At 37.3% G+C, this 16,308-nt stretch overlaps 2 protein-coding genes and 1 long non-coding RNA gene across 5 annotated transcripts in view; 2 read left to right on the top strand and 1 right to left on the bottom strand.

Annotated features, from left to right (window-relative positions):
• The window catches only part of trim33 (tripartite motif containing 33), a 22,574-nt gene extending 14,417 nt beyond the window's left edge, over positions 1-8,157 (top strand). Inside the window, exons 13-21 of one of the 3 annotated variants that reach the window (XM_082189138.1) lie at positions 507-570; positions 765-915; positions 1,500-1,590; positions 1,681-1,867; positions 3,027-3,150; positions 3,658-3,732; positions 5,554-5,706; positions 7,292-7,342; positions 7,522-8,157. In XM_082189138.1, the coding sequence (XP_082045264.1) occupies positions 507-570; positions 765-915; positions 1,500-1,590; positions 1,681-1,867; positions 3,027-3,150; positions 3,658-3,732; positions 5,554-5,706; positions 7,292-7,342; positions 7,522-7,740 (1,115 nt within the window). In that variant the 3' untranslated portion in view covers positions 7,741-8,157. Of the gene's footprint in view, positions 1-506; positions 571-764; positions 916-1,499; positions 1,868-3,026; positions 3,151-3,657; positions 3,733-5,553; positions 5,707-7,291; positions 7,343-7,521 lie in introns of all 3 variants that reach the window. The other 2 variants (XM_082189136.1, XM_082189137.1) reach the window with 2 other exon arrangements.
• Positions 8,018-9,086, bottom strand: LOC309513397. The gene is made up of 2 exons (XR_014211441.1): positions 8,963-9,086; positions 8,018-8,923 (listed from the first exon to the last, which is right to left on the bottom strand). It is a non-coding gene; the product is annotated as an uncharacterized lncRNA (long non-coding RNA).
• Positions 9,047-16,308, top strand: slc66a1 (solute carrier family 66 member 1). Its single transcript, XM_082189179.1, has 9 exons — positions 9,047-9,175; positions 10,243-10,309; positions 10,483-10,654; positions 11,344-11,473; positions 11,665-11,752; positions 12,062-12,222; positions 12,320-12,412; positions 14,522-14,707; positions 15,744-16,308. The coding sequence occupies exons 3-9, from the start codon at positions 10,485-10,487 to the stop codon at positions 15,828-15,830; spliced, it is 915 nt and encodes a 304-aa protein (XP_082045305.1). The 5' UTR covers positions 9,047-9,175; positions 10,243-10,309; positions 10,483-10,484; the 3' UTR covers positions 15,831-16,308.

Below are 16,308 nucleotides of genomic sequence, written 5' to 3'. Positions count from 1 at the left end.
CAAAAAAGGAAATATTAAGCGTGTATAGAAAGGCAATAAAATGTGCAGTAGAGTTCTTACTGCTCCGAATGAGCTCATGTTTTAAACATTGTAAATATTTCAAATATTATTCATATAATTCTACCTCATGCATTTTTTTTTTAAACAAAGCCTGAAATGAAGTCATACATTTGTAAATTATTTGTATGATTCAAAGTGAATAAATAGCTAAAGGTCATAAATGCAATTTCTTAAAACACTTAATTGGCATCCGAAGTTTCATTGTCATGTCAGCAATAATCATCATCATATATTAAGTTTATTTTTTTTTATTGCAATTTTACAAAATTCTGATTTATTTTGCATTTTGTGGATATTTGAGATTTTAAGGAAGATTATGCATTATTAAAACGTAAATAAAATTCAGACTGGTGTTTGCCCTCAGATAGATCAATATCTGCTACCGTTTTAATTTTCTAAAGATTTTTTTATTTTAACATGCTCTTTCTGTGTCTCTCATTCACAAGGTTTATCTAATTCTCACACTCCAGCTCGTCCGTCCAGCACGTCAAGCACGGGCAGTCGGGGCAGGTCAGCATTCAATGTGTTTTTTTACCTCAGTCCTTTCATCTTTCATGTTTAAAATGATTTATTTCTATTTTTTTACCAGCTGTTGATTATAGCTTAGAACTGAACAAAGAGAATTATGTATTTGATTCCGAATATTGTTGAGACATTGCATGCTAAATTGTTAAGGTGTGCCTTTTGTTTGTTTGTGTGTTTAGTTGTGGGTCAGCCAGTAGACCTGGAACGGGGAATACGACAGTGGACCAGGTGAAAGTCAAACAGGAGCCGGGAGTTGAGGAAGAGTGTAGCTTTTCTGGAGCAAACATCAAAACAGAACGCTGTAAAGATGGCAGACGGAGTGCTTGCATGGTATTTACCTTGAGCTTGCAATTTACACTCGTGACTTAGTCCCAAATGTTTCCATTTGTTTCTTTTTTATAACCTCCTTGGACTCAAAAAAGTTTGTTTTTGTGAAGAGACCCCACATAGCACAGTTTATTTTAAGGTGTTCTTTTTTTACAGTGTATTTACACAGATAAATACTGAGTAATATTGATTAACAGAATGTACTTATAGGATTAGGGTAAGGGTTTATTTTAGGGTCAGTTGCATTAAATAATGCATAATATACTGTTATTACTATAGTAAGTACATGTAACAAGGACAAAGAGAAAGTTTAAGGTCAAAATGAGCTGAAACATTAAAAATTGTGAATGTAAAGCATGATTTTCACCTTGTACCTTCACGTTTAGTACAATAATAATAAATACAAATTAATATGTGATTTGTTTTATATGACCCAAAAACTATAATGATGTGGAAAAATATATATATATCGAAAAAGTTTTTTCCCCCTTTTGGTTCCCAAAATGCTAAACCTGTTCTTTCTGGTTTTGATACAGTTTGTTTCATTTTGCACAATGTCTTTCTTGTTCTTATTTCTGCTCAACCAGATGAGCAGCCCAGAAGGAAGTGTTACTCCCCCTCTTCCCATCCTCGGCTCTGTGTCCACCGGTTCAGTCCAGGACATTTTAAGAACACTAGGTGAAAATGTTAAATCTGAACCACAAAGTGATCATCTCTCATCTTGTACGAACCCAAACTTCAGTGCACCTCTAACCAATGGGACCACAGGGTCAAATGGAAGTCAGCGGGGAAGCACTGCAAACGCAAACAGCCAGACCACTGTAGGAAAGGAAGACGACCCGAATGAGGACTGGTGTGCGGTGTGTCAGAACGGTGGAGAACTGCTGTGCTGTGATCGCTGTCCTAAAGTCTTCCACATGACCTGCCATATCCCAACACTCAAATCTTCTCCCAGGTAAAGAATGTGGCTTTATTTACACAGACAATGCAACACATTTGGTGTCATCTGAGGCTTTTTTTGGCCAGAGGCTAGAGACTACAGCCAGTAGTAGGAGCTAGTTCTGCATGTTTTCAACCCGCCCATAGGGGGTGAGATCTCACGATAAAACAGCGTTTTTTCAGTTTCGAGTCAACTAGTAGCCTAGTTGTATCATTGCTTCCGATAATGCCCTCTGTAACCGGTAGGCGTGGCTTGGGAGGCCTCGTAGGGCAGTGAAGCAAGTGCATTCTGAAAGTTGTTGTCTTTCTTCCACATGAGCCAAAAATACATGTTCTGGCTTTTCTCAGTCTAGAAGGCACCAACTTCTAAAATAATTTCACATTTTTACTACATAAATGACCCAATTTAAATACACATTCATCTTTCCAGCGGTGAAATATCCCTTTAATGGTGTTACAATTTTTCATATTTAATCAAATCATAATGCATTTAGATTTCAATTCATAAATGACTCATTTTTTTATTTTTTTTATTTAGCATTTCTAATCATGAATGAATAGTTTGTTTTATTTTATTGTAGTTTGAGTTTTAACATGCCATATTATTATATTCATAAATCACTTTTGTTTTATTTAAAATGAAGATGCCATCAATAGCATTTTATTGTATGACATGACATATTGTTGTCATAAATTATTTTATTTTATGAAGTAAGGGTTGTACCACCAGCAACAAGTTATATAATTTTCTAAGGGCCTGTTTACACCTGGTCACTACATGCATTTTTACTGGTCGGGTGGCTTTTGTCCGACTATTACGTCATAACGTGACAAGATAAAAAAAATTAAATGAAGTTTCAATAAAAGCTGTTTTTTTTATTTATTTCTCAATTCCAGTTTAACTGCCGGTGAGGCTAGCCTTAACCTTCGGGTTGGCATGTACAGGGGTGCTTGTCTGGACAAACTTTTTTTAATTGTGGTGTTAATTATTTTGTTTGGCCTTACACTAACACTTAACCTGGGAAAAAAAGATGAGTACAGAAATAAATTACTGTAAATGTCATAGAAGTAGTATAACAGATGAAAGACTTTGTGAAATCTGTTCCCTTTAGGTTTTAAGGCTTTAATTCCTGATTTTTGTGTTAATCATGTGTTTGTACCCTCTTCTGCTGCAGTGGAGATTGGATGTGCACGTTCTGCAGAAGTCTCACAAATCCAGAGATGGTATACAACTCTGATGACGATTCACCCAGTAAGAAGGACAAAAGTGAGACGGCAATGAGTCCAGGGGACCAAAGAGTGAGTCACAGAGAAACATACAATACACACAACAATAGTCACATAACAGGGATCTCTTTTTACTTTACCCCGTATTGGTAGATTGGCCAAGTAAGATTCCTTTTTACGAGGAATCTCGTCATTAATTTATCCCAATACTTCACATGACACACTATATTATGTAATATAAAATACATACAGTATATTGAGAGATTGTTTGGCTCTAAAATATTTACTTTGCTAAAACATGAACCTGAGTGACCCAGTATGGTCTTTACATTTCTCATACCCCTTCGTTTGAAGTGTGGTCCCGAAAAATCTTCGTTTCAAGGGCTATCTGGCCCTTCCACTTACCCCTCCAACCAAAAGAGAATTGAGACAGCCCTACCCCTTCACGTGCACACGCAAAACGGAGGGGTAGGGCCAAGGGGTGAATTGGGATTGGGCCATAATCTATAAACCTTTTCCAACAAAGTTAATGTTTTTGCAGAATTGCAGATTCTTTAAGTTTCTTCTTGTGTTTTGTAGCGATGTGAGCGCGTGCTGCTGCATGTGTTCTGTCATGAGCTCAGTACGGAGTTTCAAGAGCCCGTTCCTGCATCGGTGAGTTTCCATCAAGACCACAATATCCTCATTTCCCATAAAAGCAGATATTTCTCATGAAGTGTTCTTAAAGGGCAAAGCTCAGATGTGTAATTGGACCATTGTTCAATATGATCTGTAGCATTTAATTGCTGCCTCTCTGCTTGGTCATTAACACTATTTTAATAAACAGCAGCATCGCTCACATGTATTTCTGTAGTGACTCCATTCATCTGTTTTCCAACATGTATTGAGCCTCCTGGCCATTTCCTGCTGTTATTTGTCATAGCGGGAATATGATTCTTGCGTAATTACGTTATTGAGTGAATGCAATAATGCATCCGGTTGACTGGTAATAATGTTGTCTTATATACCACTTCACTTTGTTCTTACATGACTACTGTACTTTCTGTAGTCCATAGTTCTGTTCTAAAACAGTGAGCGGTCCTGTTGTCTACTTAGCGATCTGCCTTCTAAGGCAACACAATTTATGATGTCATTGTTGTCAGATTTTATGCCTGATATAAAATGTAATTTAAAGGTTGCAATGACTACATTTACATGTGCACCAATAATGTGATTATTTCTAATTAATTGTTTACATGACTCGAGCAAACCTCTTTGCTTCTGTTTACTTGCAATTTTTATTATTCTGATTATTTTCTAAGATTTGTGGTTATTTATACCACCATTATTCGCATACCTCAATGCACAGTTCAAATGATGAACTCACATAGCCAAGTGTTGCTGGCCAAGCTCCTCCAGCGGACACGGATTTGTTTGGCGATTCTTTGGTATTGGGCCTCAGTCAGTTTTCCTGTGATGCATCTAAAACGTTTCAACCATCAATATACTGCATTATATTCATGTCATGCAGTGTTGTCAACACAGCACAGTTTCTTCAGCATGCCAAAAATGCACATGCGCACTTTGGTCAGAGTAGAATAGATGTGATTAAAATGTTTACATGCCTGTTTATTGCGATTTAAAATCAGCATACACCCCGTTTTACTAAGATTATCATTGCTAGGATTACGAGCGAAAGTGACGTGAAGGCCAAGTATGGTAACCCATACTCAGAATTTGTCCTCTGCATTTAACCCGTTTAAGTTAGTGCACACACATTAGAAGGAGTGACTAGTAAACACACTGCAAACTGTGGACAGACACACTCGAAATTGCTGTGGCGCCCGAGGAGAGATTGGGGGTTAGGTGTCTTTCTCAAGGGCACCTCAGTCATTTTCTGCAGGTATTGAGACTCGATCCCGACTGACTCTCTAACCATTAGAACAGGACTTTTAAACTTTACATGAGGGAAAGTTTAATCGCAATATTGCCTAAATCTCATTATAAACGCATTATGAAGGTGCATGTAAATGTAGTCATTGACAAACAGAACTCGGTCTTTCCCCATTTATAATATATATGAGCTGTACTTGCATGACTGGAGGGTGCTACTAAGATGCCAGCTGAGTAAATTGACTTTCCTTACAAGGGGTACTGTAGAAATTCTAGATATTAGGTGAAGATCCAAGCAGCAAAAACTTAACATTTTAATTAGATGGAACCTTTTTCTGTCTATATTCTTGAAATGTTTGTTTTTAATGACTATTTCCCTTCTTTCCCATTATTTATGTAGTATTATAGTATCTATTGATTACTATTTTGAAAGATCTTTTATTTTTATATTTTAATTTTAGCTTTAATAATAGTGCTTTTTCATTGGGATGCACATATCATACCTAAAAATGTCGAGTCGATGGGTAGATTATTTGGTGTTGGAAGAGAGCCGCATGTCTGCAACGTTATTGTTTTAATGCTGAAGCCTTGATTTCTCTCCAGGTACCAAATTACTATAAAATAATAAAGCATCCAATGGACTTGACCCTGGTAAAGCGGAAACTACAGCGAAAACATCCTCTGCATTACAAGAGCACTACAGAGTTTGTGTCCGACGTGCGCCTGGTCTTTAGCAATTGTGCCAAATTTAATGAGGTGAGTACGGGGAATGTCCTTAACCTGTGTGGGGGGTGTGATGGGATGTTGCATGTAAGAAACGAGTATTTGGAGAGTATGAAACACACTAAAGCCAACACAGCATGAACATGTGATGGATTGCATGCTTTTACTTCCTCATATGTTCACCAGTCCAGTACTAACAATTAAAGGAATGGTTTCAGCCGAGCTGAGCTTTAATCAGCGGCGCTGTTTTTCTTTTTGGATGTTGCACTAGTGTGTCAAAGGGCTAACACACTTTTTCACTCCGTTAAAGAGATGTTTATTACATTTTGTTTGAGACATTTGATTATTGTTCAGCACTTTTCTTTTGAACAATAAAAATTAAAATAACAATCAAATGCATGATGTAAATGTCAGTTTTGCAGTCGTTCATGCCTTCTGACATTCATTCAAGACCCCATGAAGAAAACTTGACGAGTGTAAGTTTATGCATTTCATATTAATACCGGAAGTTCGGGTGGGTCTTGACTTTTTGCCAATATGCTTTAATTGGGAGTTTTGCAAGTCGTAACGAGGAACTTACTCATTCTAGAGAGCGAGTGAATTCTGTCCGCTTTTTGGAGTAGACTAGTGTAATATTAATAACTTTAAAGCAAACATACATGGACTAAAAGCCACAACTCTCATTTCTATTTCATGGGGTCTTTAAAGTGTGTATGTAGAGTGTTTAGTGACTGTAAAATAAAAATAAATGGCACTGATGCTTTTAAAATCACATTATGTATACAACTGATTTGATTTAGTTTTATATCCCTTAGAAAGCCATGATTGTAGTTTACAGATGTAATTTTTGCCACTTGATGAGGTTTGTGTTATTGAAAGTAAAACTCAGTGGCAATACGTTAATAAAATGAAAGATGTGATTATTACGCACAAACGTTTTATAGGGATTGTTTGGCTTCTGTTTCACCAAAGGATGTGTACATTCCTTCATGTCCACTTTAGGTGATTTCAGTGGATGGATTTGATCTGTTTGAGGGTTTGGGTTCATCATCAGTGGCCTCAGAATGCTTGAAGTGCAGAAATACGTGTTTGTTGTGGAGGAAAATTACTTTTATCTATAGTCCTCCAAGACACCCATGTTAAATACTGTAGCACTTCACACTGTCATTGTGATACTTCAGTGAGGTTTCTGAAATGTTTATTTCTGTCTAAAAATAAACTGCAAAATGAGGGAGACATTTTCAAGTCTTCACAAGACTTGATGACTGGCATTCATGTCAAAGAAGCACGTTATTATTAACTATTTTTGAATTTTATGTAATTTTTCCCTCTATCTGTTGCATTTAGTTTGGGTCTGTCAGCATAACTGCAACTTGTTTTTTTGTTGTTGAATATTTTAAGGCAAATCCCCTTCTAGATTTCATGTTTATTTAGAGAGGCTGTTTGTTTATGCCTTATAACTGAAAGGCATTTATTATGAGCAAACCAAAAATTGTGCTCCTTGGACATTTTTAAATACAGATGAGGTTGTGACCTCACTGTGTTTATGGTATAAAATCTTTCTTCCCCCCCTTTCTTTTGTATTTTTTTTTTTGTGTGCTGTCGTTGCCCTTTTTAGATGTCTCGAATAATCCAGGTTTATGATGAGGAGAAACAGAGTAATGTTCAGGTAAGATGTTTTGTACACCACACCGATGGGTTCAGCAGTGCTGGCACCCAAAGCAGCCGAAACTGGAGTTTTAACCCTTTCTGTGATTCTCTTCTCCTCCTCACCCGTTCATTCCACCCACTTTCTCCTCCCCCTTTCCTCACATTTCCACACTCTTTCCCTTCTCCTCCCTCTCCTAGGCCGACTCGGAAGTGGCAGAGGCGGGCAAAGCTGTGAGTCAGCGCTTCGAGGAAAAACTGCTGGAGATTTTTCCCGACCAGACGTTCCCAGTAGTCGCGGAGAAGGAGACACGACCCGAGGCCGATAAAGAGGAATCGGAGGACTCCGACGAAGATGTGGTACAACCAAAACGCAAACGTTTAAAAGTGGATGCTGAGAAGCTGATGCACATCAAGTGAAGAAACAGGAAACGTCTGCAAGAAATAAACTGTCTTCCTCTCAAGTCTTATCCTGCTCTCTGAAGGGTGGGATAATTCTGGAACTGATGCGATTCAGATGCTTCATTTGTTTCATGTTGTCCCCCACCCCGACGATCCATTGTACATACTACGTGAGAACTTTCAAACTTGCATTGTGGCATTGTCTTCGGAGGACGAAGAATGAATCGTTGAGTGTCGATGAAGACACTTGTACAGATTTAAATAGTCTTGTTTTGGTCTGATTTAGTATATAACATTCTTTTTTTTTTTCTTTTTTTCTTAAACTATGACTTATTATTATTATATTTGTAAATCTATTGTGAATGATACTTTATAAATGATACACTCATCTCTCTCTCCCATTGTATGATAAAGTTTATCATATGGTCCACCTGCTTCCTTTGCATGTGTATTTTCTTATTCCTACAGTTTAAATCCCTTCAATAGGAGAACATTTGATCTTTATTTTCAATAAAATGGTGACCTCTGTATTGTTTTAAAGTTTAATCATAGACCCTTCAAAAGCTATAAAACATAGTAGATGTGTGTCTGTGGCACATACAAAAGTCCTTTCAACAAGCATTGCTTTTTATTCCAATAATACATAAACTACAGGAATGCCAGTGTTACATGTATAAGGGTTACAGTCTTAAATATTGAGGGAAGAATTTTAAAATATTAAATTAGTTTTTTATTAGAATAAATTAACGCAGTTTAATTTATGTTTTTAAAATGATAAAAACCCTTTTAAATTAGAATATATTTTGTGAAATGTATTCTTCAAACTAGAATTACTATCATATTTTCACCAAGTGATTGCACATTGACATACATTCAGACTATTCTACTATATAATGAAGGTAGATTTGAACTAAAAGGTTCAACTGTTTCATGCCAATGGAATTTTTTAGGTGTCAGATTGGGGACAGCTGTAAATACTAAATTTACTTTGTCACATTTCAGAATGGTTTGATATTCATGCAATGATATTTGATTTTTATGGAAACTTAATTCATTTAGACATGTTTCCACAAATGCAAAAACCTGTGTTCAGTCAGTGTGTTTTGTATTGTATCTTGTTTCCTGGGCAATAACAGTGAACAGCTTAATGTAGTCAAGACTTTAAGTTATGTCTATACAGATGATGGCTTAACAAACGAACCTACCTTTGAGAAATGCTCGATGGAGCAAAAATGGTGACAACTACAAATTTCACCTCTTCATTTTATACATTCTGCGCCCTATACACTCGTGTAAACAGACATGACTCCATTACTGTAGGTTTTATACTCGTAAGAAATCGTTTTTTGCGTCACGTTTTGCTGAATGGGCAGTTGTGAAGTCAGGCGTGATGATCAGCTGATATGAGCGGAGCTGTTTGAGTCTGGAGGTGACGGAGCGTTACTTTGACAAGGTAAAGAAACGATTAAACAAATTTTTTTTTCGTTAAGATCACCTATACTTTTTATTTAAACACGTGACTTATTTTAGTAAGAAATGTTCATTTACACGCGGCTCGAAGCTCTGGACGCAACAGTTAATCAACAGTGTACTGCTACAAAAAACAATTCATTTCACACCGTTTTGTGAAAATGTGAGACATGTTGATCACCATGTTAGTGCCTCTTTGTTTGACACTCCCCGACCAAAGCAGTGGGAAAATGACCTGTACATATATTGTTACAAAGCTTAAGCATCAGTAATATATATTGTTTATTAGATAAGAGGTTTTTAGCATCAAAGTACAATACATTGTTTATTAGATAACAGGTTTCTTAGCATCAAATCATAGTGAGACTTTAGTTTCTTTCCTTAATCGGTGATTGCGAAAATGACAAGCTACGACTTGCACACTGAAGGGTTTAAACTGCTGAACATTTCACATTTCACCGGTTCACAAAACTTATCTGAATGATTCATTCACGATTCTGAATCATTCGAGCGGTTCTTCAGCTACCTTAATATATCAGCAGTTGAAATTATAACAATGTTTGCCTCTTAATCACGAGTTTTATCAAAGCATGTAGAAACAATGTTTCTATATATTATAAAACGCAAAAAATACAAATAAAAAATCAAGCAAGATGGTGCTCATTTTTAGAACAATTATTATTGTTTAATGTAATTCAAGAAGTAACATATCATAATAGGCCTTTATCACAGTTGAACGCGGAAGTGTGATAAAGGCCTAACAGCTTTAATGGAACGTTTGTGTTTCATGAAACACGTGATGCATTTACGTCACGACGCAAAATAAAGCTGAATCGTTCTTTTAACAGAACTGTCAAACGAACTGTTCAAAATAAACTATTCGCAAAAACCAGTCGGACTTCCCATCACTAGAGCGATGTTAGTGGTTTGATCTTGTCTAAACCACTCCGGCGCTGCTTTCCTGTATGATGACGTCGCGCTTCAACCATCCAATCACAGCGCTAAGCGATGTCCTCATTGTTTTGACGACTTGTTTGTTTTCTTCTCTAGGTGACTGCGGCATAAGAGCCACATACTTCTACATTTCTACCTCAGCAGCTGAACATCTACACCACAGGTAATGCGCTAATGTATTTATTTGTAATGTCTTCTGCTTCAGCTATAACTGTTTTAACAGCACTGCACTCACTGTTAACGTTTGCCGTATCAACAACACATCAGTTTTCAGAAGAACATGCAAATTAGGTGGAATTTTACTTCTGTTATGTTTCATTACTGCTGTTTTTCAAGGGATGTCGGACGGGCTTGTGCTCGGTGGTGATGGAAACTTCAGCTCTCTCTGCCCACATGGGATCGAGTGGATTTGGTATGGACTTGGGGAATGTGCCCAGGGTTCCAGGGACGTTGCCAGTGTGGTTCTGGGACTGCTGTCGATAGTTTGCTTCATGGTGTCCTCACTACCGTAAGTACGCCAACTCTTATTGGAGGATGATGTTGCTCTGTGTATGCCTCAGTTTTGCCATATTAGTAATAAAATGTTCATTCAGGCACAGCTGTAATTTTGAACACTCATACACTGCTATACAAAAGTTTGGTGTCAGTAAGATTTTAATGAAAGTAATACTTTTATTCAGCAAGGATGTATTGAATTAATCAAAAGTGACAGTAAAGACCATTTCTATTTGGTACAAATGCTGTTCTTTTGAACCTTCTATTCATCAAAGAATCCTAAAAAAAGAAAAAAAAGATCATGGTTTCCACAGAAATATTAAGCAGCACAACTGTTTACAACATTCATAATAATAAGAAATCTTTCTTGAGCAGCAAATCAGGACATTAGATTGATTTTTGAAGGATCATGTGACACTGAAGACTGGAGTAATGATGCTGAAAATTCAGCTTTATCATCACAGGAATAAATTACATTTTAATTCAAACAGAAAACAGTTTTTAAACTGTGTAATAATATTTCACAAAATTAGTTTTTTATTGTATTTTTGTACCAAATAAATGTAGCCTTGGTGAGCATAAGAGACTAATTTCAAAAGCATTAAATTACATTTTACAGACCCCAAACTTTTGAACGGTAGTGTAAAAAAAACATTTTGCACATGATAAGATATAATGAGATCATACTGTCTGTTACTGTAGGCAATACTACAACTCCTGCAAGACAGGGAATATGGACAGCGCTCTGTCTATTTGGTTTCTGTTATTGTGGCTGGCAGGTGACTCGTGTAATCTTATTGGATCGTTCTTAGCTGATCAACTTCCACTACAGGTGAGGAACAATTGTCACATTTTTCATTTGTTGCTTTGGATAACATCTGTGCTAAATTAATTATGTAGATTCAAGAAAATCACCCTAATTGATTAATGATTGATCTTAATTTAGCTGTAGTTTAAAGTAAAGCCTGGTTATATTATTATTATTAATATTTTATATTCCTCAACCCCTTGTTTCTCCTTTAGAAATACACTGCAGTGTACTACGTCCTGGCAGACATGCTAATGCTGTTTATGTACATGTATTATAAACTAAAGAATAAAGCATCTAGGGGTGAGTTGGAAATCATGCCTGGCTTGAGACTTGTAATGTTGGTTGAATGTGTTTTGAGTAGGCTATATGTAATTGCTTTCAAGGACATGCCTTGCTTTCATTCATTTTTTATGTAATATTTATATTTTATTCGATTTCAGCTTCATTTCAATTCCCAGAACTTATTTTTAATAGCTTTAGTTAAGAATAACACTGCTCGAGAACGTCTCTACTGTATATTCCTCCCCGACCCTCGGCCTTCACGGTCTGGTATAAGATTGTGCTGATGCCTGAAACACTGATTCATGGAACTGTCTTTCTCCTCTGTAGAGAGTAACAGTGCATTGCTAAATGCAGTCAGTATGCTGTGTCTTCTGGGAATTACATCTTCCCTCCTTAGCCTCCCTCGCTCTGCCCTAGAGGATCAGATTCCCGCGGGGTTCAAGGGTCGGGCGCTGCTGGCCGTGGAGGGGGACAACGGTTCGGTGCAGGTAACTAGAGTTGCTTTTATCACTGAATCGAGTTGCACTTAATTCATTTACGTGGTTTCAGCATTGGTTTGGGACTTAATGTTTTCATGTTTTTCAGCCCTTCTCAACAAAGGAGATTATAGGCTTTTTCATCGGCTCTATATCTTCAGTACTCTATTTATGCTCCAGATTGCCACAGATGTACACTAATGTAAGTTTTACACTGATGTTGATTCTCACATAATCTATCAAGAACATGTCCAGGTCATATTTTACCCCATAATTAAAAGAAAGACATTTTAATTGATTTATAGTTTTCTTCTGTTTTAGCAAAATATATATAGTCTATTTTTTTAGGACTATTAAATCAGGGTGCACACTGTATGATTTTGGCCACGATTTGGCTGAGACAAATTTTGCGAATCCTAAGATTCCTCTGATCCTTGTCCAAAATCGGAAGACTTTGATCGCTAGTCAGACATGTTTACCGACAGCCGATTAATGACCATTGTGATTTAAAATTAACCTCTGACGAAATTCTGGCAGTGTTCTGTAGTGCGACTTCTACGACAACCGTCAAATCTAAAACCAATAGGAGCGCAGAACCTGATGACGCAATTAGAACGACAACAACAAACCACCACTTGCTTCACACACATCGTCTTCATTTTTTCTTTGCAAGATAAGCCATGGTCAAAATTAAATATAGAATAACTTATTATTTACATATTCATACAACAGAATATTCTGTGGGCCATGAAAGTTTTGTGAATATGATACAACATGGCTCATGCAGGCTGGCAACTTAAAAAAACACTGGCATCAAAAGTGTAATTTGATGTATGCTTTTAATACAGCTACAATTATTATTTCATACATATCTGAATGCATATGTAGCATGAATCTGGGAAATAAATATATACATATGTTGCTTCTGGGGCTACATTCACACTGCGAGCCTTATGGCGCTTTTCCACTGCATGGTACGGATCGGTTCGCTTTTCCACTGCGTGGTACGACTCGGCTCGGTACGGCACGGTTCGCTTTAGCTCGGTTGCTTTTCCACTGCAGTTAGTACCGCTTCAAAGTGGGTGGGACTGATCGTTATAGTTACCGTCTCTACTGCCATTACATCATCATATTAAATGCGAATTTTCCATTCCGTGTTTCCCCATCCACTCCTCGGCAACCAACGAGAAGAACGGCTGCACCTCGTCCACTGACCACGATTCAGCTTTTCTTTCTTCTTTTTTTTGAAGTTTATGCTTTTTTTTAAGCAAATACTTTTAAAACAGGCGCTACAGCGTTGGCTGTTGTCTACTGGCTATTTAAATCTAGCGGGTTTAGTGTCTCGTGTCGTAAATACAATGACGCTGGTATTGATGATTCTGTCTGACCAATCAGTGATCTGCAGTGTTTTCACGTCACATTTTAGTATCGGTACGGTACGCTTGGAACCTCAACAGAGGTGGTACCATTTAAAGCGAGCCGTACCGTACCGTACCATGCAGTGGAAATGCGCCATAAGTGAGCCGTACCGAACCGAGCCGTACCGTACCATGCAGTGGAAAAGCGCCAAAGCGTGCCGTGCCGAACCGAGCCGTACCGTACCATGCAGTGGAAAAGCGCCATTAGTGCTCAAATCCAATTTATTGCTCGGATCAGATTTTTATTTATTTTTTTGAATAGCTGTTCACATTGTGGTTTTAAATGTGGCCAGAATCAGTATCAGGCGAGGTCCTGAACTGACCAGCATGCTCAAAAGAACGATAAAAAGACTTCAAACAGCACACTGACATACGAAAGTAAACACGAAGAACATAAAGTAAACGATTACGCGCTTATAGTGTGATCTGCCGCAGAAGTCAGCGAATTTATGCACAGCCAATATAAAAAACAAAGAGAAGAGTGTGAAAAAAGAGCAGAATATTTAAACATTTATGATACAAGCCCACGTTTTGCTTGTATATTTGTCACTGTAATTATTTCAACTGACACCTTTCACAACAGTCTTGATAACTTTGGGTATGTGTGATACCTAAAGTGACTCTCGTGAACAGAATTGTGACGTATGTTGCTCTAGAGTGATGTAAAAGTCTCTTGAATTCCGATATGACTGTTCAGATTGAGGTCGCATTGCAAATCATCTGACGTGTATGGGATTTAGAACCACATTATGGAAGTGGCCCAAATCAGAATTGAAATCAGATTCCATGTGGACATCTCATATGAGCAAAAAAAACCATCAGATTTAGGCTACATTTACCTGCAGTCCGAACGTAGCTTTAGTGTAATGTAAATATATTTTGCTGTCTTGCAGTATCGAAGGAAGTCAACAGAGGGCGTATCTTTTTTCCTGTTTGCTCTGGTAATTCTGGGAAACACAACATATGGCATCAGTGTGATAATGAAGAACCCAGATCCAGGGCAGGGAGAGACCAGCTACCTCGTGCACCACCTCCCCTGGCTCATCGGCAGCCTGGGAACGCTCTCACTGGACCTTCTCGTATCCTTTTAAGCCACTGAGCTGGGAGAGGATTATTGAACACAGTCCTCATGGACCTACAGCCACAAAAAGATGTGAAATGGAATATGGAGGACTAAACGGGCTCATGAAATGTTGTGAGAAAAATTCCATACAAAAAGTCATAATGCTCTTAAAGCAGGATTTATTTTATTATCTTTTTATATATTTGAATATATAAAGGTTTTATTTTAATAATTGAATAATGGATTATTGTTTTATACAATGCATCAGGTTTAACTGTGTTGGGAAAAATGCACAAATTGATTAATTGACAAAAGTTTGTTATGAGAACATGCAGTCAAAGGTCACGTGACTGATATTCTAGACAACATTGCATAAATGTCTGAGTAATCGTGCGTTTGACATTCTGGATCACTTGAGGTCACGTATATTGACAAAACTCTGATCGTTGCCAAAGCATCCAACTACATATCTGAAGTCATGTGACTTCCTTTCATGTGAAGCACATTTGTCAGAGTCCCCTGAGCACTGAGCCTTGTTGTTTAAAGGGGTCATCGGATGCAAAATTAACTTATATGGTGTTTGCATATAAATGTATCTTTGCAGTGTGTGGACACAACCACCATTCAATGAAAAAAATCCATTCACTATCCTCAAAAAGCCTAAACACTCTCAATAATCAAGCCGTTTGGATTTTCTGAGAAATATGATGACGTATTGCTCATGCTTCGCCCACGACCACTGACGGACTGTCCCGTATTTGCATATTTCCGCCCTCAGCCATTTGTATACTGTCCACCAAGACAGGTTGCCATGGCAGCACTTTACTTGTCTTGTGTCACATGCAGTTGCTCATTATCATTTAAAGAGACAAGAGTTTTTGAGGAGGTAAAAAGGGAGTTGTTTTACACAACCAAAGTATGTTACAAACTTTACACGAAGACCCTAAAGAATCGTAGCACCTTGTGAAAAATGGGCAACCGATGACCCCTTTAAATTCATTCAGGATAGTTTGAAAATGTATCAGCTTTTTTGCCTTAACACTTTTCTTCAGATATCCGTGCAGTTCATGATGTACAGCAAATCTCCTCGGGTTTCTGCAGATGGAAATGAAGAGACTGCTGCACTCCTCCAAGACTGAACTATTCCCATTCCTGCTGTGATTGGATGAAATACTGGAGATATTTTTTGAGCATCACATTTCCACAGCCACAGCTGACAGACGTTTTTTTCTTTTTTCTAATAGTTAAAAACATTATTTTTTTTGACCAATGCATGAAATCATGTACATTTTCTTTTGTACAGTAGAATAAACGTTGCATTTGGCAGCTCTATCAGTCTTGACTGAGAAAGAACTGTGAAAATGAGCTGCTGTCAATCTGTGTACTGTAATGATAGGCTGTTTTCATGTAATCTATTATAGAAATGTTTTACTATTGTAAAGATGTTTTTAATCTTTATATTGTTGCCTTTGATTTGATTTTGCACTGCACCTTTCAGTCACTTGGTAACTTCTTTTATTGAAGTTCTTATTTTTAAGTCTTATTTTACTTTTTGTTGTTGTTGTTCTTTATCACAGCACAACATTCACTAAAGATTTATGTTTTTCTGAGGCCAAA

This window comes from Leuciscus leuciscus (genome assembly GCF_965113295.1).
Source record: "Leuciscus leuciscus genome assembly, chromosome: 13".
In the NCBI taxonomy this organism is placed as follows: domain Eukaryota; kingdom Metazoa; phylum Chordata; class Actinopteri; order Cypriniformes; family Leuciscidae; genus Leuciscus; species Leuciscus leuciscus.
This window is presented reverse-complemented; position numbering and strand designations above follow the sequence as displayed.